Source organism: Sesamum indicum, linkage group LG7 (assembly GCF_026168435.1).
Source record: "Sesamum indicum cultivar Baizhima isolate 11 linkage group LG7, ASM2616843v1, whole genome shotgun sequence".
Taxonomy (NCBI): domain Eukaryota; kingdom Viridiplantae; phylum Streptophyta; class Magnoliopsida; order Lamiales; family Pedaliaceae; genus Sesamum; species Sesamum indicum.
In genome coordinates, this window is record NC_142663.1 from 5,649,796 (window position 1) to 5,673,929 (window position 24,134).

Consider the following 24,134-nt stretch of genomic DNA (forward strand, 5'->3'; position numbering starts at 1 on the left):
CGCTCACTATTTTTTTAATATTTAATTTAATTTAATATTTAAATTTCTATCTAACTTCCCACTCTTTTACTAAATCTTAGGATGTATTTTGAATTGATGGATTTCGGATTTTGAGGAAGGATTTCAAATGACTCCATTTGAAAGAAAATTGAAATCCATTCATATTCATTAAAAATTAGTTCCAAATTAAAATAAAAGAATTTGAAATCCTTTATACTTAAAATTATCCAAACATATCCAACGGATTTATTTTGAAGTATTTAAAACCTATAATTTCAAATCCTTCAATCCAAATACAACATTAATACTTATTTTCCTATTCTTTTAATTTTCATGCATCTTTTTTTTTCTCTCTAATATCATATCATTTTTTTTCTCACCATTTCTTTATAATTTAATATTAATTTATTATTTTATATAATTTTATTAAGTAATAAATATTTTTATTTCGAATAAGATAAAAGAATTAGAGGGTAGTGGGTGTTACAAGTTACTAGCCCGAATAAATTCAGAGTGATCTCAGTCGTCAATGATGCCGAATTCATTAGGACCAACAGTGAGATTAACCACCCAACATTATGAGTGGGAAGATCACCATGACCTATTGGTCCCAGAGCTACCAAGAAAATACTATATATGAGTGAGAAGCCTGGAGTCATCCATGTATCAAGGGTTTCAAGGCAAGCCACGCCAATGTGTGGTGATTGGAAGCAAACTCGACTCTTGCCATGGACAAGAAAGAAGCAAACATTTGACATGTGCATGATTTAATGAGCAAAACTGTATAATTCTCACAATGATACTAGATCCCAAGTGGTTCAGGGAACACGAGCCGTTTGATCAAGTGACCGGTAACTAGTTCACAGTGAACAAAGCTCATGATCCTGAATCACTCCAGTCGAGAACCATTGAAGAAATTCTGAAAATCTAAGCCAGTAGAAGGCTTGTGGAAAAACTCTTAAACCGGGTTTCCTCTAATGTATCTGTTCCGTAGTTGCTGCAGAAGAGCTACAACATCAAAGTAAAAGTTGAGTTCCAAAAGTTCAAATTCTAATAAGTTAAGACCAACTAGACGGGTAATCGGGTAATTCTAAATCAAGAAATCAAACACTTTGCAGTCAAAATCATACAAATGGGCCTAACATGTTGCAGTAACGGAAAGTACACAACTAGTCCCCATACCTCCATAGGCAACATTAAAGAAAAACGAAACAACTTCAGCTTTAACTTCAACTCCTAATACTGTAGTTTTACCTTTTATGTATATCAGAAAGCAATTCAATGTATGAAATTATAATGCTCTAAGTAATTTGAAATGAATATAAACAAATATATATGCTGTAGTAGTCTAAACGAAGCCGCCTGAATACTGTAACATCTGCATCACCAGATACTGTGTAGGAGTCCTATTAAATTTGAGCATCTCCATTCTCGGACATGAGTTGCTATGCTGAGGTAGGCGCTGTTGAAGTTGTAGTCGAGGTTGTAGATGTTGGCGCTGATAATCGTTGCATTTGATTAGGTTGCTGATGCTGCATGGAGAACACGTGCTGCTTCATAGTTACTTGCTGAGCCATCCCATTTGGTGTTCTTCTCTCATCTCTAAGCTCCATATTTGCAAGCTTTAAACGTTGAACTTCCGCAGTCAATGCCTCATGTAAAGCTGCCAAGCAAAGAGTTTAGCAATTATTCCTTTTATCCATGTCTTATACGATTACAAGCTACACATATCTGAATCTGAAACACCAACTACATATATCAGTGCAGGCAAGGTGATAAAAGTTTCTGGATATTTTCTGAGGGCTGTTTACCATATACTCCAATATTAATTTGTTATCAGGCAGGACGGCGCAAGCCAAATCATAAGAAACTATGTATCATATTAACTTGAAACCATCTCCAGATAATAACGCGTCCTCTGGTATAGGCAACATGTGATATTCAGAACCATATGCCACCACATAACCATACAACAGTTTAAGCAAAATCCAGTTGTCTTCTTGTGAACATTACGACAATGCCAGTAAAGGAAGGTAAATGGATAGCCACAAGATCAAACATTTGATGTCAAAAAAGATAACAGGTACGTGAAAAATTTAAGTTTTTTCCTTACTGTTGCAACATGCTTCACAAACATGATAAAAAATGTTAAGCCTGTTATAATGCTCCTCAATCACAAAGTTAAGAATAAAATATGCAAACTCATGGCAAGCCTATATCAAGCCCTAATGCAAATTATTGAAATTTGAATGCATTCCCCTTCTTCCAACCCGTCCACCTTCTTCAGTCCTCCAAACAACCAAGTGAAAGAGAAAATATGCGAGCTCCTAAAAGACCCAGTAGTTTAGGTGTATTTTGGTTAATAAGTTTTTTATTTATGTCCAATTAGGTTAGAGGGCAGAGGGAAGAAATAAATCAGTTGTATGGTTTCGCCAACATGTCAAAGACAAATTCTTCACAGTGATTAAATTTTCTGTTCCCATATAGGTCACAAGATAAATGAGAAGGCTGTTTTTGAATGATTTAGATTGGAAAAATAGATATGGAGCCATAGAACAAGTTCAGATGGAATACTCCTACCCTATGCCCAAGTCCTCAATCCCGACAAACAGTCTGGCTGTGTTTTCAGTAAAACTAGCAGGATATATCAAAATCAGAAACTTGACAGTTTATATAACAGCTCAACCACCTGTCAAATATCTGCGACATCAATGTTAGGGAAACAAATACACTGAACTTTTGCCACGGGTGTAGGACATGTCATGTGCAATAGTAGTATACCTAGAAATGTAATGGTAGTATACAATTCTGCATATATTTCTTATAAAAGTTTCATATCAGAAAATAGTTAGACTAGAAGAAAGAATATGCATGTGTCTGTGCATTTATAGCTGGAAAAATTTGAGGATAACCATGGCTGACAAATCTAGTTACTTTGTCCAGGATATGAAGATGGAGGTTAGTATTTACAGTTTAGGTTTCATAGAGTATAAGTAAAAGATGCATTCAAGGAATCATTTTGACATGATGACACTGAATTCAACTACCCATGCTGTTCCATGTAGAACATAGGTACAGGATGGTTAAGAAGATGGGGACTATAACAATCACAAACTTCGAGTGCATTCACACATTCGAGTAAATCCATAAACTAATTTATGGGAGAAAATTGGATACCATCTCTTAGCTGTGCCTGTTGCTCCATAGCTTGAACCCGGAATTTCAACTCATTATTCTGACTGGTCAACTCAGCATATTCTTTCTGTAACATGATTTAGGTTATGATAATTTAGTACTAACAGAAACAAATACAGGAAAACTCATCAGTACACAACAACATACCTCAAGCATAGTAACTTGGGCTGACAGCGTGGTGGCTTCTGTTTGCAGAGTTTGTACCTTGTGTTCCAATTCTGAGATGTACCGCAACTTCCGCTCCTTAGACCGAGCAGCTGACTGCCGGTTTGCCAATATCCTGGGACCCAAAAAGCAAGGATGTAGGAAAGCTCGAAATGGAACAAGTTTTTCTATGTACTAGTCACATAAAACACATCATCAGAATCATACCTCTTTGCACGCTTTGGGTCTGACATGGCAATTTCTGCAAGCCTCTCATCTGCCATAATCTTTTTCAGCTCAATATCATTAAATTCACCATGTCCAAAGTCAAAGTTGAACTTAGCTGAATTTTCGCTGATGGAATTGCTTGGTGAGAGCTGATCCACTCGATTACAAAGGGAGGTCTGCAAGTTTGGTGACTGATCGCCTAGACAAATTTTCTCCATAGCACTATCCATCGAAAGACTCCTGTAATGCCGAGGTGGGGGTGCAATCTCTCCAGTAGCACTTCTTTTCACTCCTTCCCTAGGAGTCATGCCATTCCTTGACACGCTCTCTGACTCATTATTGCTGCTCTCACCCCCACCTATCTTGGTTCGACAAATGGGGCGGTCTTTCTCTTTATCCTCCATACCAGATGAGTGCAAAGCATCCACTTGATCCAAATTCATTAACGAGTTAAACAAGTCATCCACAACCTCTCCCTCGGATTTTATATCACCAATTCCCTCAACACTGCCCTTGCTATAACCAACCGTATCCATTTCTCGTCTTCGCAGCTCAATGGGCTTCTCATTTCCTGAAGTTTCTCTCATATTAACCATTCTCCCCAAATTACCCTGGCTGCTTATGGGAACCAACTGCGGTGATGACTGAATCATATCAGAGAATCCCAATGGAACATCACTGTTTGACCGGCGGTGCCCTCTACGAGGGGGAAGATTCTCACTGCCTCGAAAAGGATTTTCCCTGGAAAATGAAGGAGCCACTCGCGAACTAACATCTACATCCTCCATAGACGCATCCTTCAAATTCGAATTTGAAGAGGCCAGAGAAGACTCGCTAGGAGGAAAAGGGCTTAATGGGGGCAAACAATTAGTCGCAAAAAAGATGGGTTGAGATAAGGAGCGCGAGTGAGGACCCCCAACATTAAGAGTCTGACTCATCTGTTGCTTCAGATTGGACTGAGCCATCAAAATCAATCTAAAATTGACAAACTTCGATTATTCTCCGTCCCTTCCCGCAAAAAATCAAACTTTACGCTGACTCGAAAGATCACGCAATCAAGACACAAACCACATAAATTAAGTTCGCCTACGGTAATCGTACAACACAAATAACCCAAAACACGCAGTCATAAGACTTTCAAAGCCACCATAAATCTTGGATTCTCATAAAACCTCTCCGTAATCACAGCATAAACTGAATTGAAATCTTCAAACATCAACACTCGACCCTCATAGAAACCCTACAATCAAAAACCCAAAAAAGATAAATGAAGAAAAACACAATAAACCACAACTTCAAAGCTCAAACTCCAGAATTCAACTTAAGGAAAATAAAAAAGTCCAAAAAGAAAAAAAGAGAGAGAGAACAGCAGCAGCAAATGCTCGTACCTGGCAAAAGAAACACAGCCTCAACAGCCCCTGTTTCTAGTTCGTGGAGTCACGAAACCGCTGCTACTCAAAATGGGGTGAATTGAAATCGGAATTTCTTGCGAATTTCCCGCTGAAAATGGCGGTGATTGCGTTGAAAAACAAAGAGAGTGCGTGTGCGTGAAAGAGACAAAAACTTTGGATTGCATAAAAAATCACGAATTCTACTGTAATAGTAGGGGCAAGAGTGCGTGTGCCTGTAAGAGGTTTGTACGAGTGCTGCTGCAGGCCCCAGACGCGTACGACAAACACACACAATTCATTTACTTCTTTCTTTTCGTTTTTAATCCAAAAATTTACAACCAACTTTCATAAAATTGTAATTATCTTTCTATTGTTCAAAAATTATAAATAATTTTTTTAAAATTTATATTATATCATAAATATGGTATCAAATGATCATGTAATAAATATTTTTCGTAATTATTATAATAAAAAAATATTTGTTGGGCGATCATTCATTTAAAAAATATTTATAATTATTTTAAATTTTGAAAGAATCCATTGTGATTTGTCCCTTCTGATTTCTTGACAGTGAGCTCCGATTAATTTAGGCAGAGTGGATTAACATTTGGTTGAAAAGTCCGACGTTGTTAAAATGTTTTATTGTTTGTCCGTTTGCATTTCATTTGAATTTCATTTGGGTTTAAGAATAAATGTCAACTGGGATTGCTAATGAGAGTTTGGGACCCACTGCCCTTCCCCCTCCTAAAATCTTCAAGAAAATGAAATCGTGCCTATCTACAATACTATTTTATAAAATATTCTTTCAAATTCTATGAAATTAAAATTCAATTTATAGTGAATGTATCTTACGTGTCATGTATAGATGTATGATTTCAAAAATAATATTTAATTATTATAAATATAATAATATTTATAATGTAATTAATTTAATATAATTGAATTTTATTCCAGTAAATAATATCAAGTGAAAATTTCCTTTAAATATATATTGGTATCATGTGGTAATGATAGAAGTTGTTGTTTACGGGAGAGAGTGCTTTCGATTGTTGATGATTATATAGCAAAATAAATCATTAAATATGAAGTCTTATATAGAAATAATTTGAAACTTTTTTGGGAAACTATATTGATTAGTTATTTTATTTGTTTCCTCGAGGTAAATGTTACGGGTCCACATCCATTTCAAAAGATCGAATATTAAGAAGGACGAATATGAAATTATATATAAAAAAAATATGAAAATTTTAGAAACTATATTGATTATTATCATATTTATTTTCTCAATAAGTAAGTTTCAGAGGCTACATCCACCCCAATTAAAAATTAATGAAGAGAAATATCTTCTTTTATAAATACCTCGGGATCCCTCTCACATCGATATGGGTATCATTTTACCCCATCGAATCTCCACACGTCCTCATACAGTAAGGACTCATCTTAGCCAACCCTACATTGAGTTGATACTTATATCCCTCTCTAAATATAAAATTAGTTTTGGTGCCACTTGTCATGAGCGCACAACCATTCCTAAAAAAAACTCCCATTAGCCGAGCCTACATTGCAAACTCACACGTGAATCCCTCTTGAGACATTAATAGAAACCCCCATTAAATACACACGCTTCATACAATAAGGACTCCCTCTTAGCCAATCCTACATTGAGGGCTCAACGGAGATCTGCCCTCCAAACATCGTTAGGAATTGGCCCTGAAGCCACTCATCACAGGCCCACATCCATTTGTAGAAAAACGCTCTCGTTAGCCAAACCTACATCGAATACTTATATACAAATCTCTCTATGGATATCGATACAAAACTGACTCTGACTGTGTATTATTCGTTCACATATTAATAAAGAGAAATATCCCACTTTACAAAACACTTTTAGGACCCTCGCTCAATTGATATGGGATGAAAAACTTATACCAATAAGATTATAGAATTTACGGTAGAATTTTATTTTATCGGCGATAAAATTCTAATGGAGAATAAATTACTACCTAGCATAGAAACAAATTAGAAATTCACTCATAAAATATGTTTCCATTGTTGTAATCACCATATCAAGTCTGATTCTGAGATATACCTTCTTGTCTTGTAATAACGGGGAAACAATATTAATATGACTATAGTGTCTATTTAATCATTGATTCTTTTAATACATACGATTTATTGCGTTCACATCAACATCAATAATTTAGATATTACAAAGAAACAAACAGACAACTACCATAGATTGCTACAAAGACCTGTCAACCAGACCCACTTACATGTTTGTTTGTCTAACATATGGTTTTTGCCTTTGAGATATTTGCGGTGTTATGAGATTAGAACGCTGACGATGATTTGATGAGAGGTACAAGAAGTGAAAACACAGTAAACAACTCTTCACAGACAAATGCAACATAGTAATAAATTCCTTTGTTTTGCATATATTGTTCGGGGCCCGAACAGATATAGCAGTTGATACATGTTAATGAGGTTAAATTATTCATCTTAAAAAATGTTTGTAGAATAGTATGAAATTGTCAAAAGAGACCCTTTATTCACAATTTACGGCTACCGATGATACAAACATGATAAGAATTCGAACATACAACACAACCTGGATTACAGCTATTTGCAGTTGCATGCAAAGAAGATACAAGTGTGACCTCTTCTCTTCCAAACAAATTGCATGATATTACCTCTTCTTCCTCCCTTGAATCAAAGTTCATCCATTCTAGACAATGCTTAAAGACGAGTACAAGATATGAAGGGGCGAGAACATCACTTTTGCAAGATGACTAACTGAAAAATTAAGATTTATTTTACCATCGTCCGTTATCTTGGCGAGCAGTTCAGCCTCCCAACTCAGGACATCAACAACAGCACATTCGCACTAAATGTTGTTTTTCGTGCATGCGATATTTCTCTTGTCAAAGGTACTTATTTGATGGTGATGTAGCGGTTTGTCCCATGCTTTGCCCAGTGGTCTTTAAGATCAACAGGATTTGATAGATCATGACCTTCGGCAGCAAGCCGGCTGATCAGTTTGTTAAATGCACTTCCACTCATTTTCCGCCCACCAACTCGAGCGTGTCGTTTGTTAGGTACGGCTGGGAGAGGATACATCGACAAGTTGGTTGTGCAACATGAAGATTGCCAGCCACCATTACCCCACTTGTAGCACGGTCTTAGAACCCCTGTGCAAGAACATACAGGCACAGGCATGGTCGTCTCGTCAAATGCAACCTGGTTCAATCCCAGGTCTTGATCCTTCCAATCTTGCTTCGTTCTACTCATATCCGGCCCATTTGTCCACTCATGTGGCTTCTCGAACATTGTCTTGTTAAGGTCCTCGCCTTCCCGTTTAACCTTTTTCAAAGATTTTGAAGGTTTCCTCGTGGGAGCTGTTGCAGGCTTTGCCTCCTTTGTTCGTTTTGCACGACGGGCCTTTGCAGGCTCGGGAGCAACAGGTGACGTTGGAACAGTGTCAGCCATGTGCATGTCCCTGGTGTTGTACTGAGCTTCAACCATATGGGACTGATGATGGTGCGCATGTTGCTGAGGATGGTGAATGTGTTTTACTCCATGTGGGATTTGGCATCCAGGTGGGCAGGGAGACGTGTTGCTGTTATTCATGGCATTTTCACGGAACTGGAGAGTGGCAATAGCGTTGTCTCTTTCCATTATGGCATTATTTCGTTCGGCTATTGCTGAATCTCTCTGTAAAATAGCCATATCCCTCTCAGCTAAAGCGGCCTTTTTTTCAGAAATGGCCAAATTCCGTTCCTGGATTGCAGCATCTCTTTCAGCCATAATGGCCATTATCTGTTTCATTGATGGCTGATGCTGCATCAACCACTGGAGCAAAAGCATCATTAATGATCACTGATTAGCAGACAGTTAGAGAGAGAGAGAGAGAGAGAGAGAGATTCTGACAGATATATGCAGGATTCCTCTAAGTTAAATTGCTGAATTACCTGACTGTGAGGTTGTTTATGCCTTCCATTTTCACGATGCCCACTGTCGTCCATCTAAGACCACGGTATGAAATCAGCTAGTCTGGATGTCAACTTCAAACCTACTACAACATGAGAGTGACATAAGAGTACATCACCCAGACCAGAAATGTTCCCCAATTTCCTGGGGAAATGATTGGAAATAATTTTTCAATTTTTTTTGCTCGCACAAAGTGCTAACAAAAACAAAAAGAAGTGGACCAGTACATCATATGCAGGAAGAGATCAAGTAGCAGAGAGCAACTTTCGAAGAATCTATCTTTCAAGACGACCATTATTCCATGAGAAATATAGCAACTAGAAAGGTGAACCTAATAAAAATGCACTTCAAGAAGTCCATCGTGACAATGTAATAAAGTGTACAATCAAAGATTCATGATAAAAGTGGTATACGAACAACAGAGCTTATTGAGCATGACAGTTCACTTTCATCAAATACAGTCACCATAATGCTCGATTGCAGCACAAAATTCCATTTACGATACCGTTTAAAACTAACAGGAACTAAAGAAATAGTGTTCAGATGAATCAAGTGCATGGTTTAGAGACACTAAAATGTCAAAACTGATGTAGATGGCAGAACATTAAAACTATACCATCACAGTTCACAGATGACAAGCCTTACATGCAACTTTGATAAAGATTATAATATATTGACGGTATGAATGATGAGCATCTATATCACAGATGTAAGTTCTTTTAGCAGCATGCTTGACACAAAGTTGAAGTTTCAATTAAAAAACTCATTCTGATTCTTCAAAAGAAATTTCTATATTCTACTGCACAAGAATGCACTACCAAGGAGACCAAATTTTGCTGTAGCATATTTGAAACGACTCCAACCATCTTACTAGAGAAAAATCATGAATCATCTGAGAGATTAACAGTCAATGAACTTCTAAAATTTCCATTCGACTAAAAATAACACTTCACATGTTAGATCACATCTATGCAGATAATGACGTTCAAACAAAACAAGCGCTGCTTACTCGCAGTCTAGATAGATCCGTAGATATCGATTCAGACATGACAGCAGAACATGCTAAATTCACAACACATCTGCATCCCAAGAAATAATTTTTTCCTAAATCAAAATGAATGCAACCAAATGCCCTCTTTTTCTAGTGTAAATGGCTATGATTAAAGCACCGTTAAGACGTCTCCTCTCTTCCCTTTCCTCTTACACTTCAAAGACAAACATCCAATTTTCTAGCATTTAAAAATCTTTATCATGCTTCTCTAAATCTTCACCAACAAATACAGAACAGTTATAGCGGCAGCATCCACCGAAAAGCCCAAGTACTTGGACAGATATTCTTCTATCAAATGAACTGAAATCTAAATTTTAGCCCATAGCAAATTGCAAAGAGCCAACCGCATATCTTTAACGAACTTAATTAAAGAAACCCAACAACAGAATCACAATTCAAGAACAATCAAGCAGAACAAAAACGGACCCACATCACCAAAACCCCCAAATCAACCACACACCAAAAATTCAGAAACAAAACACCCAAAAACTCCTACAAGCATCCTCCTTTTCCCAAGAAACTAACTGATACAAACAAAACAAAAACAGATAACAACGATCAAGAAAAGAATTTTACACTGTTGGCCAAGAACACAGGAGCTTACTTGGTAGGAACAACAAAGAGATGATGAGGCAGACAGAAACCCTAATTCAAAAGGAGCAAGAAAATGAAAGGGAAAATGAAATATGGGTGATTCAAGAATAGTTGTTGAAAGGGGACACTGAAGAAGATGTAGAATACCCACAAGCAGCACGCTTTCCTTTTTCCCTTTCTGGATATTACTTTACCTGAGTGGCTTTAACCATATTACACCATCATTTTGTTTGTTTTCTTTCTCATTCTTTTATTCCAAAGTTGATGTCTTTTCCTCAGTTCTACCACTGTAGGAGGAGGAGGAGGAGGTGTGAGATTTTATTACAGAAGAGAGAGAAAGGGATGAGAGGGAGAGAGAAGTGGAGTGTGTTCCTTAACTGGGATAGTGGGAGAACGCGAAATGGACGGGTGGGTGAGGGAGTGAATGTCAAGCTCTTCTACTTAGCCGCTCAGTGGGGATTCTTGGGATTCGTGGGGTGTGAGTGAGGAAGTTGGGACACCTTTTTTACTTGTCTTTTTCAGCCATATCATTTTTTTTCTAAGGGTGACTTTTTTTTTTTTTAATTAAATTCCTTTTACCTAATTTGTGATTTTGCTCTCATCTTTTATATGAATTGGGTTATAATAATTGTATCTTTCTATTGGTTATTTTTGAAGGTGGAAAATGTTAAAAGTAGTTCTTGCAATATCTATTCTTACAAAGTTTCTCTTTCGATGTATGTTTGTGTATTGTAATAAAATTTTAGAAAGATTGTTAGGTGTGTTTATACCAGCTAGATGTAATTATTTATGTAATTTGTCACCATGTATGTCTGATAACGTAAGAAGATCGTTTTTACTATTAAGATTTTAATTTTTTAACAACCAAATTTTACTAAATCAAATATATGACAAAAACATTTATTTTGCTTAATAAAAGTTTGTAAGTTCACTTCAAAATAAAAACAATGTAGAATTTGAAATAATTAGATTTAGATCTCAGAAAGTATAAATTTATATTTTTTCTCAAGTTCCTTTTTAAATTGTATTTGCACTCTTTTGAAAATTCGTCGTTCATAATTGTACCCTTTTATTTGAATGTGGATAAAAAATGCTAACCTCAATAATAAAAAAGCAAATTTCTAATGTCATGCTTCATTCAATATTCCGTATAAATTATTAACGATACAACTAATATTTTCTTTCATCAACGACTACTTTTTATTCAACATTTATATAATTAATACAATATTTTAACACAATTTTGACTTCATATATATTACATTTACCTCCTTACAACTATAGAAATATTACATGGATATTTTAACTATAAAAAATGTTAATCAAGAAGTAAATTGATAGTTCAAGCAAACCTTTTGATTTACGTTAATATTTTCCATTCAAAAGCTAAAGGAGTACAATTATAAATAGAAAATTCAAATGTAACTTCAGATTTATTTTGACAGAAAATGTAATTTCACAACTTTTGAAGGAATCTAAGTGTAATTAACTTTAAAAGTTTTTTGTTTTATCAACAAATCTTTCTTATAATAATATCTAAGAGATTTGCAGCTTAACAGTTTTGAAATCATTGTGCGAATTTCAGATCTTTGAAATTGCATCCTTTTCAAATCTAACCAGCTTCTTGAACTAGTAAAATTTGATTCCTTTGTTCTTGTCTTTCAAAAATCCATCTTTTTTCTTTATAAAAATTAGAAAAACACCCTCAGAAAATAGAATTTCACACATGACTGATCCCTGTTCATGCTGAATTAGCAAGGCAAGAAGCAAACAGAGGGCGAGTTTAAATACAATGTTTCTTGTGGCATACAACAAACTATAGATCATCCAAAACTCTTATTCTACCAGTATTCAGATTCTTTTGTGCTAATTGCCAACAAAACAATCTCCTTACTGCATGTTGCTTCCTCCGCATTCTAAACTCAGATATCGACTTTAGGCCACAGTTATGACAACATGGAACAGTATGGAAGATCGGCCATCAGCCGCATAAGGAATATGACAAACCCAAAAGGCAGGCATCTAACTTTGATGTGTTTTCTTCTCGATGCTTGATTTGCTCAGAACTATAACACCAATTACAATTAGCAAAGCACCTGCAAACCACTGGAAAGTAGACTTGCATTAGAAAGTAGCTATAAGTTTTTGATATCTGTTCTACTCTTAGAAATGTAAGCTTTATGTCATTATATTAGGTGTGATTAGATTGAGTAATTCTTCAACCAGAAAGACATTACAAATTGTCCAATTTCAATATTTCTCCAGCACAAATATGCTTTTGATGACAATGTTCTTATAAACACAGTACTAGGTGAGCAACTATGGGCAAAGATTCGATTTGAATTCATCTAAGTCATTGTTCAATATAAAGCAAGGACTAGATAGTTTAAGCCATGTTTATCTCCGATCCATGTATTCTTCAGAATCAGCAGTCCTCACCTATCTTTTCACTCCTAACCAATCCATCTGCCGATTCAGCCTGCCCTTTACTTATGAGACATCAAGGAGTGTATTTCCCAATTCTAAGTTGGTTCTATCCTGAATATAGAACATCAAAGGTTGCAATAATTTTGAGTGGGAGAAAGAACTGATGTCATGGATCATATCATACCATACAAAAGACCCCAATGGAAATAAAACTCAATGATGTCATTACCCACATGTTTCTATTCTTGCTTCTGATCGCAATACATAAAGGTCTAATTATCATCTAGTTTCCTCGAAATTTTGAGCTTAAGTTCTGTAACATGATATTAAAATTAAACCCAAATTATTACTTGCTTCAAGAGTCCAATCAGTTCCATGGCTACTAGGAGCTTAACAAACTAGCTTGTTAGAAAACAGGTACTGTTGAATTATTCCATCTATCTATAAGAAGACTGCAGTTCAAAGGTCCCATAAACTCTACAATCTTCAGCAGTCCGTACAATTTCCAATGACGAGTAGCCAATCCAGAAGAGAGAAAAAAATTACCTTAGCAGATAGTGCCTCCTCGAAGAGGAAGAATCCAGCCAACCCAGAAGAGAGAAAGTTTGTCGCAAAGTTGGTGACTGTAGCTTGTAAAGATGAGAGAGACTTCATGCTATTAACATAACATCCCCACATCACAACATTGAAAAATATAACCAGAGCATATCTCAACTGCAAATGTGGAGACACATGTCAATCGGAGATCCAACGACTTTAGTAAACTATATTACTCAATGAACACAAGGAAATCGAAAGTCAAAGGAAGAACCAAAGACAACTCAGAGATGTTCTGTGTACATGAAACCACCTTCTCACAGATATTGGACGGATGATTTGTATCCGTTGGATGAGGTAATAAGCATAGGGATTCATCAACTTGAAATGTAAGAATATACACTTCGAATTTCTTTCAGATATTTATCAAAAGAAATAACACTATATATCACATCCTAAGCAATATATACAAGGTCATGTCACCTAGTCCTCGAGACCTTAAAACTGCTACACTTCTTTAATGAGTAAACCAAATGATAGCCAAAATATACACGGCCACTTAAGCTGGCTATCTAATTCGAGTTCACGGTACCAGTTACTTCAACCACAAACCATCCTGGCCACGGATTTTGCACAAGAACTACAAAAGAAATATGTGGGATGCTGATCAAGTAGCTGGCTATAGTGAACTTGAACCATTGGATATATATCAAGAAACTACAAATGTTTTCACTCAAACACTGCCCTATGCTCCGTAACTACTTCCAAAGCATACATTAACATCCAGTTCAAAGCAATTAATGTTTATCGGAACACAAAGGTAAACAAGTTTTACAGAATCCATCAAACATTAGAACGATTAACGACCAAAAATATAAGCCCATACAGAACTAATAAACCCTAACCAACATCTGGACGTCAATTTTCCAACAAAACTAGCTAAATTTGGAGAACCACACACAAAAAGGAACTAAGGAAACAATTCTACGTTTGTGTGTACGATAATGCGCACTGATCGAAGCCACGCCAATGTATTAGATTCAAATCCTGATTTTCCGCAGCTTGCTAGGGATTTTGTAAACTTCAATCAACGAATCTAATTCATGGATTTCCGGTTGAACTTAATCACCTGGGAGGAAAAGAATTTAGCAGATACGGCGGCGAGAGCGGCGTTGAGTCCAGCTGAAATTGCGCACCCGTAGCCTCTCTTCTTGCCGCCCTCCATCCCAAAATTTCACCTTTAGCAATGAGATATAGGGTTCCCGTGGAATTCAATTACACTGTGTATGAACTTTTTGAGTTTGCTACGAATTATGAATTGAGCGAATTATATAATTCATCAATTTAAGATTAAATTGCCGATAAAATACAAAGAAACTTGGCTGAATTTGTTATTATTTTTCTTATACGATCAACAAATCTTCATCACTCCTGCGTTCGATGGAGTTACAAAAATTTCAACCCAACTAATGTCTGAATGATCATAGAAAAATATAAAAACTACAGTTAATTTTATAAAGATGAACTTGCAACATGTGAATCATTTTCAAACAAGAACTGGTTATTTGATATTTTTATATATCAATTTGCACGGCTAATTAAGAATACTTTCTAAAATCAAGTTTATGATACATTAATTGTAATAAATTAATTCAAATTAAATTACACTCGGACGATAACATTTAGATTTAGTTACATGTCGTGTTCATATCTAAGAATTTTAAATCACAATAACAAATTAATTAAATTTGTTAGAATAAATTCCTACTAAAAAATATTTTAAATTATATTTTATGTCATAATATGAATTTATCTAAAATTCTTTTATTAAATTTAAATTATTCTATCTAAGTGCAACCTTGAGGAATTTGAAATGAATTTTTTCATTTAAATGCAGCCAAAAAAATTTAGAACATTTCAAATATAATAAAATAATTAGGTTATTGGGGTGATTTCAAATCCATTATAAATATATATAAAATCTAATGGGTTGTATGACTGTGGACATGTGGTTCAAATTTGTTGGGTTTTCTGCAATGCAATTTAAAATATTTTTTCTTTTGTTATAAATTTTTTTGGATAATTTCAATTTCTCTCACCAACATAGTCAACACATGCCCCTTAAGACGCTTATGGGATATTTTCAAATGATACACCAATACAATTCTTACACTAATAGAGGATATCGAACCTACAATTATTGAATTGAAAGTGATCTGTTCTTACCAACTGAACCAACAAGTGCTAGGTTTTTTTTTTTTGAATAATTAGAACCAAAATTTTAGATTTTATTTTAAGATAGCTTAAACAAACCTCATTGTATCATATTTTGGGTTCTGAGCATCTCTTATTTGTGAGAAATTAGCTATATGGTTTATACAAGAAAGAACATACAAAATAAGGATGCATAATGTATGAAATAAAAGGAAATTTTGATTTGAATGTTGCTAGACCATGGAAGATAGAGTTTAATTGGAGGGGATTCCTTTTTTTATTTTTTTTCCTATATATATGTTTTTTTTAATTATCTTTGGGTTTCTTTTGATTCAATGAAATGAGAGGGGAAGGGGAGAAGGGGAGGGGGATAAGAAAGAATTCTATTTTATTGTTTCGTATGATAGAAATGAAGGGTAAAATTCATATTACCCCTTTGTGATACTTAAAAGATTCAAATAAATCTATATAAATATTAAAATATTATAACTCTATATTTTTTAAAAAGGTACACACCGCCATAGTGCATTTGAATATGAGTTTTAAGGAGCAACAAGAAAAATGCCCTTTGTGAATCAACAACCTATATCTAATTTAATCTCAATTTGTGGCTCAAATTTAGTCATATTTATAAAAAATAAAAATATATTATTTTAAAATATAGGTAATAATATTTTTTTTAATGAAAAAAATATATGTAACCGCCCTATGATATGAACAAAAGTACCCTTGTGAATAAAAATACCATATTACTTTTTTGTGTTTTTCAATATTGAGCAAATTAGGTGTATTACTAACTCCTTTTATGCGAATTTGATTGATTTTTTAAGAATAAAATATTTTTTTCTATAAAAATATATAATAATATTATATATATTATATTATTTATAATAATATATAATTAAAAAAAAAGAAAAAAATTACCCCTCGCTGCCGCCACCTGAAACCCTCCCCTTCCCCATCAGCGCCCCCCATCCCCGTTGCTACCACGCCGCCTGAAACCCTCCCCTTCCCCATCAGCGCCCCCCATCCCCGTTGCTACCACGCCGCCTGAAACCCTCCCCTTCTTCAGAAACCCTTTCCCTTCCCCCATCATCGCTGCCGCCACCTGAAACCCTCCCCTTCCCCATCACCGCCCCCCATCCCCGTTGCTGCCACGCCGCCTGAAACCCTCCCCTTCTTCAGAAACCCTTTCCCTTCCCCCATCATCGCCGCCTCCATCCCCGTCACCTCCCACACCTACCCTGGGAACCCTTCCCTTTCCGTCAGAAACCCTCCCCTTCCACCATTGTCTTTGCCCCCTTCCTTAAAAACCCTCACCGTCACCCCCACGCCTAACCCCGAAAACCTTTTCCCTTCCGCTAGAAACCTCCCTCTCCCCCATCGCCGCCACCTCCTTGCCTAGAAACCCTTCCCCGTCGTCGCTCTACCCTGGAAAATGCTCAAACCTCCACCACCCCTTCGACGCTTATGGTCATCGTTGTTGTTCCTGCCCTTCTCTTTGTTTCTCTCTCTCTGTATATATATATATATAAATATATATTTATCTGTATAATTATAATTTTATATATAATATATTATATATGTTTTGTTAAAAAGTTTATAAATCTATTTTAAAAATATAATTTTAAATCCAAACTATTGATTTGAATTAAAATAAAATTCGGACTATTGATCTACTAGTTAAATTTGTACCTTATATTCAAATCAAATTCAACGGTTCTTAAATAATGTTATAAATATAATTTTATAATTTAAAATTTTAACAAATAAAAAGTTAAAGAAAAAGCGAGTGCACTTAACGAATTGCATGAGGGGGGTAATTTGCTCAATTTTAAAAAATATAGGAAGGTAATTTGGTATTTTTTTATTGGAAACTAATTTGCTCATTTTAGATATCACATAAAATAGATGCATTTTTTCTTTTTTTTAATATATAGATATGTATATATTTTTGTATCTATACATATATATGAAAATTTAATTTCATTCTCCTCCCATATTTCCATGGTCCGACCACTCTCGATGTAAGTCTACCACCGTTGGAAAGCCTGTTCAACGGCGAGCATTTTAACACCTCACCCCCCGTTAATCTCCAAAACGTTGGCAAATTATCTCTATTTTTTCGTTCAAAAAATCCTAATCTGCGTCCTCCTCTTCTATCGCTTTTTTTTTCAATCGTCCGACCTCCTCTCGACGCGAGTCTACCACCATTGGAAAGCCCCTCCGAAGGCAAAACATTTGACACACCACCCACCACCAATCTCTTAGCTTTCGACGAGTTATCTCTACTTTATCATTTCAAAAATCCTAACCCCGTGCTCCAGTCTTCTAGCACTTTTCTCTCAGTCCTCTGCCGTAGTTTGGCACCCGATCGACCACCGTTTGAAAGCTTCGGCCACTTCTCCTCCTTTATCCCACAGAAGCCATCGTTCACCCTTCTTTTTTTGTTTATTTTTATATGCAAATTGAATTATATTTTTTTTATTATATTAAAATATGTATAATTTAATAAATATATAAATTATATTATAATTAGAGTTTTGAAATTAGTCCTTACAATAACAAAAATACTTACCCATTCTCATTTTTCGCGCATGGGGTGCACTTCTAGAGGGGAGGGGTAATTCGCACCTTTTTAAAATATACAAAGACTTATGTGATCTTTTTTTTTTCACAGGAGTCCATTTGAATATTTTGGATATCAAAGGGAGTAATATGGATTTTACCCTCAAAATAAAAGTAAATTTTAAATACTTCTATGTGTTTGGTACAAATCGAATAAATCACAAATGTAAGATTAATTTTTATAGTTTTACCAACTAAATATTTTTTTTCATTATTTTATATTAAAAATAAATAAGTTAATAGTAGAATATTTTAAACAAACCTAAAAACTTATGAATAAAAATATGCATCAAACAAAATAAGAAGGAAATTTTTGTTCTTTATGCCAATATCTTAAATGGAAGGAGTTATTTTTTTATAGTAAAATAATGTCTACATGTAATATAGTAAATAAAAAAATAGTTAAAGAAGCCTTATTTAATTAATAAGGTTGATGACTCCGACTAAAAAATTGTGGATTCGAATCCCACGAATATAGATGTATATCTATTGTTATAATAGTTTTTTATTTTTATCTCATTTTAATGTATTTATTTAAAATTATTAATATATTTAATTAGTTTTTAAACTTGAATATTGGATAATATAATGAATTGTATACTATCAAAAAATAAAAATAAAACTAAAATGAGATTTGAGTACTTTTTGCCTTTTTAGCCTTACATTTTTATCCACTTTTTTTTTTTTATATATATAGTTATTTTTAGAATAATTACATTCTTCTTAACGTTTGGTATAATTACACATAAAATTTCTATGATTTAAAAAGTTACATCTAGTACCCCTGAGGTTTGCATCCATTCATCAAATATGTCCCCCAATTAGTTAAATTTTACTGAATTTTTTTATATTAATAAAAAAAACTGATATATTTATCATTGATTGACTGATTATAGGTTAAACAAATTTTTTTCTAACAAACGACTCTTATAACAATGAAAATATACCTTCACACATGTATTAATGTGTGAAAATGTATAAGGGTAATTTGATCATAAAAAAAGTTTATATCGACCCGTAATAAATCAGTAATAAGTCGTTGGAGTAAATATGAAAAACTTTTATCCAATTTCTTTTATTAATATCAACAAATTCGATAAATTTTGATCAATAAAAAAACTTATTTGTTAACTAGAAATAAACTTTAAAAATATTAGATATAATTTTTTAAATTATAAAAAATTTATGTATAATTATAAAAAATATTAAGAAAAGTATAATTACCCTTTTATTTTTCGCTCGGACCAAACAAGTTCTGAGGATTAAAATCACGTAATAGGTAAATGGATAAGATTTTGGATGAGGCAGTGATCGCTCTAGGTAGGTTAGTTGGCAACAATTAATATATAGATGGTTGATGTTCGTATTGTGTTATCCATAGTCAAAACTACACATTTAAAATTAAAACAATTATATATGTGTATAGAATAGGGGTGAAAATAAGTCAAATTACTCAATCTAATTAAATTGATAAAAAAAATACATATTTGAAGTCTTTTGTTAAATTTAATTTATCAAGATTGAACATATTTTTGTTTGATAAGCTATCTGAGCTCGATTCGATTAATATAGAAATAATATAATATACTAAAAATATTAAATTACTTGAGCTCGACTCATGTTTGATCCAATTAAAATTCGTTTGAGCTCGATTAGATTAATAATCAAACTAAATTCAAATACAGATTTTCAAGCTCGATAATAATTCAAACAATTGTTTGAACTATGATATATTCAACTCGACTCGAATGATTTTCAACCCTACTCCCTTTATTAGGAGCAAATATTATCGAAAATTACGTATAAAGTATAATAGTAACACAATCTTAACCTTTTTTATTTCAAAAAAGGATTAAAAAAACAGGCTTAATGCAATATATCCTCATGTAATATAGCAAATGAGCAAATTATCCCTATATGAAAAAATAAATAGTAATTTATCCCCCTATATATTTTTTTTAAAATAATGCAATTTACCCCAATCTAAGGAGTTAAATTGTTTCGTTTTAAAAGACATAGGAGGATAAATTGATACATTTTAAAAAACACAGGTGGGTAATTGTTAATTTTTTTGTATACGGGATAATTTGGTCATTTTTTATATGGAGGTAAATGGCTTCATTTTAAAAAACACAAGGGGATAAATTGATGCATTTTAAAAAACACAGGTCAGTAAATTGCCAATTTCTTTTATACAAAGAAATTTGCTCATTTTTAATATTATATCGTTTCTTTGAAATTTTATAAAAGAAAACACACTTGATATAGGTATGAACTAACGAATGCAAAGATGTCAAAAATAGGAATCAAGATGAATTAATCACCATTTATAACATAGCAAATGCTGTCAAATCTACTTATCTACCTACTAAAACACACACCATTTCTTCAAATTAACGTGAGTGTGTTCACCTCCAAAGTTGGCTATTTAAGCAGCACTTGAATTGGCGGAAGGGACACACACATTGCCAACTCCATTTCATCCTTATTTAGTTACTAAGTCATAGAATACTCTGTCGGAGTAACTACGTACAATGGCCTCTCGACGCTCACTGTCGATGATGTTTCTACTGTTGAGTTTGATTGTTGCTGCTTGCAGATGTGATGCTCGTCAGCTTCAAGAAATTGAGAGTCCACTACCTATCCCCAGTACAGCTGATCATGCTTTTGGCCCAGACGATGTTCAAGCATCTGAGAAACTCAAGTCTCCTGATTCTGATGCTCTTTATTACGGTTACGGATATGGTTATCCTTTCCCGACAATACCAGTCCCGACAATACCGGTCCAGCCTGTCTCGATAATACCGGTCCAGCCTGTCTCGACAGTACCGGTGCAACCTGTCCCAACAGTCCCGTGATTATAGAAGCTTGTGATTGAGATCAGGTTCAGTCAAACCAAACTAATTATATGAAAAGTGTGAGAACTTTCCATAAAATTAGTGGGCACGGTCAAATTTGATCTGAACAAGACCTTTCCCAGAGTCATATAAGTATTCTAGCTAGTACATATATTGTTCATCTATATGTAATAACTGGGGGTTATCTACTACCACCCAGACAAAGATGTTTTAATAAATGTTTGATGAGGATGTATGTTTGGTAAATATGTTATGCTCATTAGTTTGTGTCTGAATAACTTCAATATGCGTGCCTGTTACCTTTATAAATCAGGCGGTGCATTTGTATTCATCCCTGCCAACAAGAACGACACAATAGGAAATGATAAATATTTCAAACAAAGATTATAGTGCAAAAAAAGGGATAGAAAACAATCAAACACGCTTGAATAATCACACAATCATCTAACGTCTTCTCCTTTTCATTTTCTTTTTCTCTCGATAGGGTGGGAATATTTAAATTATTTGACGCATTTATTACATCCATCATAAAAATACAATTTTATCCTCTAGCATGTAGTTATTATTTTATTGTATTGGGCAATTCGATAATTAACTTGGTGAATGCAAATATATGGTTTTCTTTGAATTTTACTTGATTGTGAAATGCCCATCTTGCTCTTGTGAATTCTTTTTTTCTCTCTCGATCCGGTTTGTACGTATTTATGGAGGTTTGAACTTGATGGTGGTGTAAATCATTTAATTGAGAAAAGGACCAAAATGTTCCTTTTATGAGCTAAAAATATTAAAAATGCCACAAGATTCGCGCATTTAAGATATCGAGTCGGGTCGAATCACCCGACCCACTCTGCTGACCTACCATTTGGACCCGGCCGACGTGGAAGTCATTCGTCCCACCATCTCTGACAACGAAGATATTAGGATGAAGTCATGTGGTCCATTTGGTGAAGTACATTTGGCCTATAAATACCATCCTTCCAGAGCAGTTATGGTATGACATATTTATTACTTTCTGCCACATTTATTATATGAAATTGCCTACTTTTCATCTTGAATTCGAAATAACTTGAGCATCGAATGATTTTAGTCGAGAACATACCCGACTAGCCTAATGTTCGTGTTTCTTCTCAAGGACCACTTTGATATTGGGAGGAGTAAAGCAAGCTCGAGATCTATTTCTTCTTAAAGAGATTGCATATTTTGATTCAGATCAGAACTCCACTAACGAATCTTTAAATTGATTAATTTATTACTCAATGACAATAATTACATTTTTCATTATAAAATTGTTATCAATTTATTAATAGTGATGACTTATACAAAATTTGTGTTATTCAAATTATATTATGGTCAAATGAAAATTATTTTTACTTAAAATATATTTTGGACATATCAATGGGTATGGGTTTACTGTGCCCATATTGAAAAAAAAATGGGTAAAATGCAAAAAATCTTTTTGTATTTTTGTGAAAAAGTATAAAGATTTCTATGATATGAAAATAGGCTAAACATTCCCACGTGTTTTGTAAAATATTACACACTCTTCTTTATTCATTAAATGACCTTAACACCACTAATTTTTGAGTGATTGACCATTATATCTTTACTTTTTATAATTGTTAAGTTTATATTGGACGAATAACGATTGTTGTAGAATAATATTTGTGTATATTTTTTTTATATTTTTTTCTATTGATTGATACTTTGACCAAAATTTCAGAATTTTTAATCTTTGTTTCAACTCGATTTTGTTAAGCTTGAGTAGGGTAGGAAATCGTAAATTTATTTGAACTCCAATTGTCAAAAAGTCATTAGACCGTAATTGAACGTTTAGACGGATAGGAAATTTAGACCAACAGTTTGATTTTTTTTTTAAATTTTATATTTAAGCCAAATTTATATATACCTTGATACTTATTTCACTTATTTTTATGAGTTCGTAAGTGCTCGTTCGTATTTTGAACTTCTCTCGATTTTATAATGAAATTAATATAGATCATCATTCATACAAAATTAAAATTATTCTCTGGATCTCAATGGTTTCTAATCTTCACATTTTAAAAGCTTAATTAAAATTTTATTTTATTGACCACACTATTAAAAAAAAGGATATTATTAACAAAAAAAAAAATGAGTAGGGACTATTGCAAGTTATGATGTACATTGGGTCAAGTCAGTCCAAATGAAGCATAGGCCAGATTAGAAAATCTTGGCCTAAGATCGATAAAATACTGTTCATGCTCGATCTTGTGCTGGTCATGAACCTTGAAATGAGTCGGTATTCATTTTTTTGGAACTAAGACCAGCCTACGGACCAGGACAAATCAAGGACCAGACTATGCCTATGTGTTTTTAAAAGAATAACTTGGGCTAAGCCCAAACAATTGAAAAAAAAAAAAGCTGCTAGCAATATGTATTATATGATTTTTATTTTTATTAATGTTCCACATATAAATATTTATATTCAAATTAATAAAATTGAAGTAACCTTTTGAACTTCTAATTACGTAAATTATTATTGTCTTCTAAAATTAATTATTTTATTTTTTAGTGAATCGATTACAATTATGTCATAAATTTTAATCATCAGCTATCATAGACTCGGACCTGTAACCTTTTGATTATGGGGCCTTAATTTTGTTAACTAAAATAGTCATCGCCAAAAATAAAAAATCCCATTCAGACAACTAGAAGTTTGTTCTGTGTTTTTGTTATCCCGTTTTCATTAAGATTTTAAGGAAAAAAATTGATATTTTCATTGCGGATGAAGTATAGAGGTCGTGGTAGAAAAACGGTGGGTAATTAAGGACATATAAAAAGATATTAAAAAAGGAATAAAATTAGAAATTTATATAATTTTTTTGCTAACGTCAACACTTT

The 24,134-nt window shown here is 33.8% G+C and overlaps 3 protein-coding genes across 4 annotated transcripts; all 3 read right to left on the reverse strand.

Moving 5' to 3' along the window:
- Window positions 1-1,069: 1,069 nt before the first annotated feature.
- LOC105166009 (bZIP transcription factor 29) lies at window positions 1,070-5,201 on the reverse strand. 2 transcript variants are annotated; one of them, XR_016066464.1, is made up of 6 exons: window positions 4,956-5,201; window positions 3,568-4,807; window positions 3,343-3,475; window positions 3,178-3,262; window positions 2,581-2,700; window positions 1,523-1,663 (listed from the first exon to the last, which is right to left on the reverse strand). XR_016066464.1 is itself a non-coding variant. In XM_088882852.1 (5 exons), exons 2-5 carry the CDS (start codon window positions 4,530-4,532, stop codon window positions 1,446-1,448), a joined length of 1,401 nt encoding a protein of 466 aa, XP_088738978.1. In that variant the 5' UTR covers window positions 4,533-4,807; window positions 4,956-5,195; the 3' UTR covers window positions 1,070-1,445. The 2 variants fall into 2 exon arrangements, 1 of the variants encoding a protein (XP_088738978.1); XM_088882852.1 differs by lacking the exon at window positions 2,581-2,700 and having other exon boundaries at window positions 1,070-1,663; window positions 4,956-5,195.
- Window positions 5,202-7,486: 2,285 nt separating this feature from the next.
- BPC6 (basic pentacysteine 6) lies at window positions 7,487-11,028 on the reverse strand. Its single transcript, XM_020695372.2, has 2 exons — window positions 8,927-11,028; window positions 7,487-8,807 (listed from the first exon to the last, which is right to left on the reverse strand). Exons 1-2 carry the CDS (start codon window positions 8,978-8,980, stop codon window positions 7,890-7,892), a joined length of 972 nt encoding a protein of 323 aa, XP_020551031.1. The 5' UTR covers window positions 8,981-11,028; the 3' UTR covers window positions 7,487-7,889.
- Window positions 11,029-12,321: 1,293 nt separating this feature from the next.
- On the reverse strand, window positions 12,322-15,007 carry LOC105166007 (cell growth defect protein). The gene is made up of 3 exons (XM_011085179.3): window positions 14,684-15,007; window positions 13,564-13,731; window positions 12,322-12,696 (listed from the first exon to the last, which is right to left on the reverse strand). The coding sequence occupies exons 1-3, from the start codon at window positions 14,777-14,779 to the stop codon at window positions 12,613-12,615; spliced, it is 348 nt and encodes a 115-aa protein (XP_011083481.1). The 5' UTR covers window positions 14,780-15,007; the 3' UTR covers window positions 12,322-12,612.
- Between the last annotated feature and the right edge of the window lie 9,127 nt (window positions 15,008-24,134).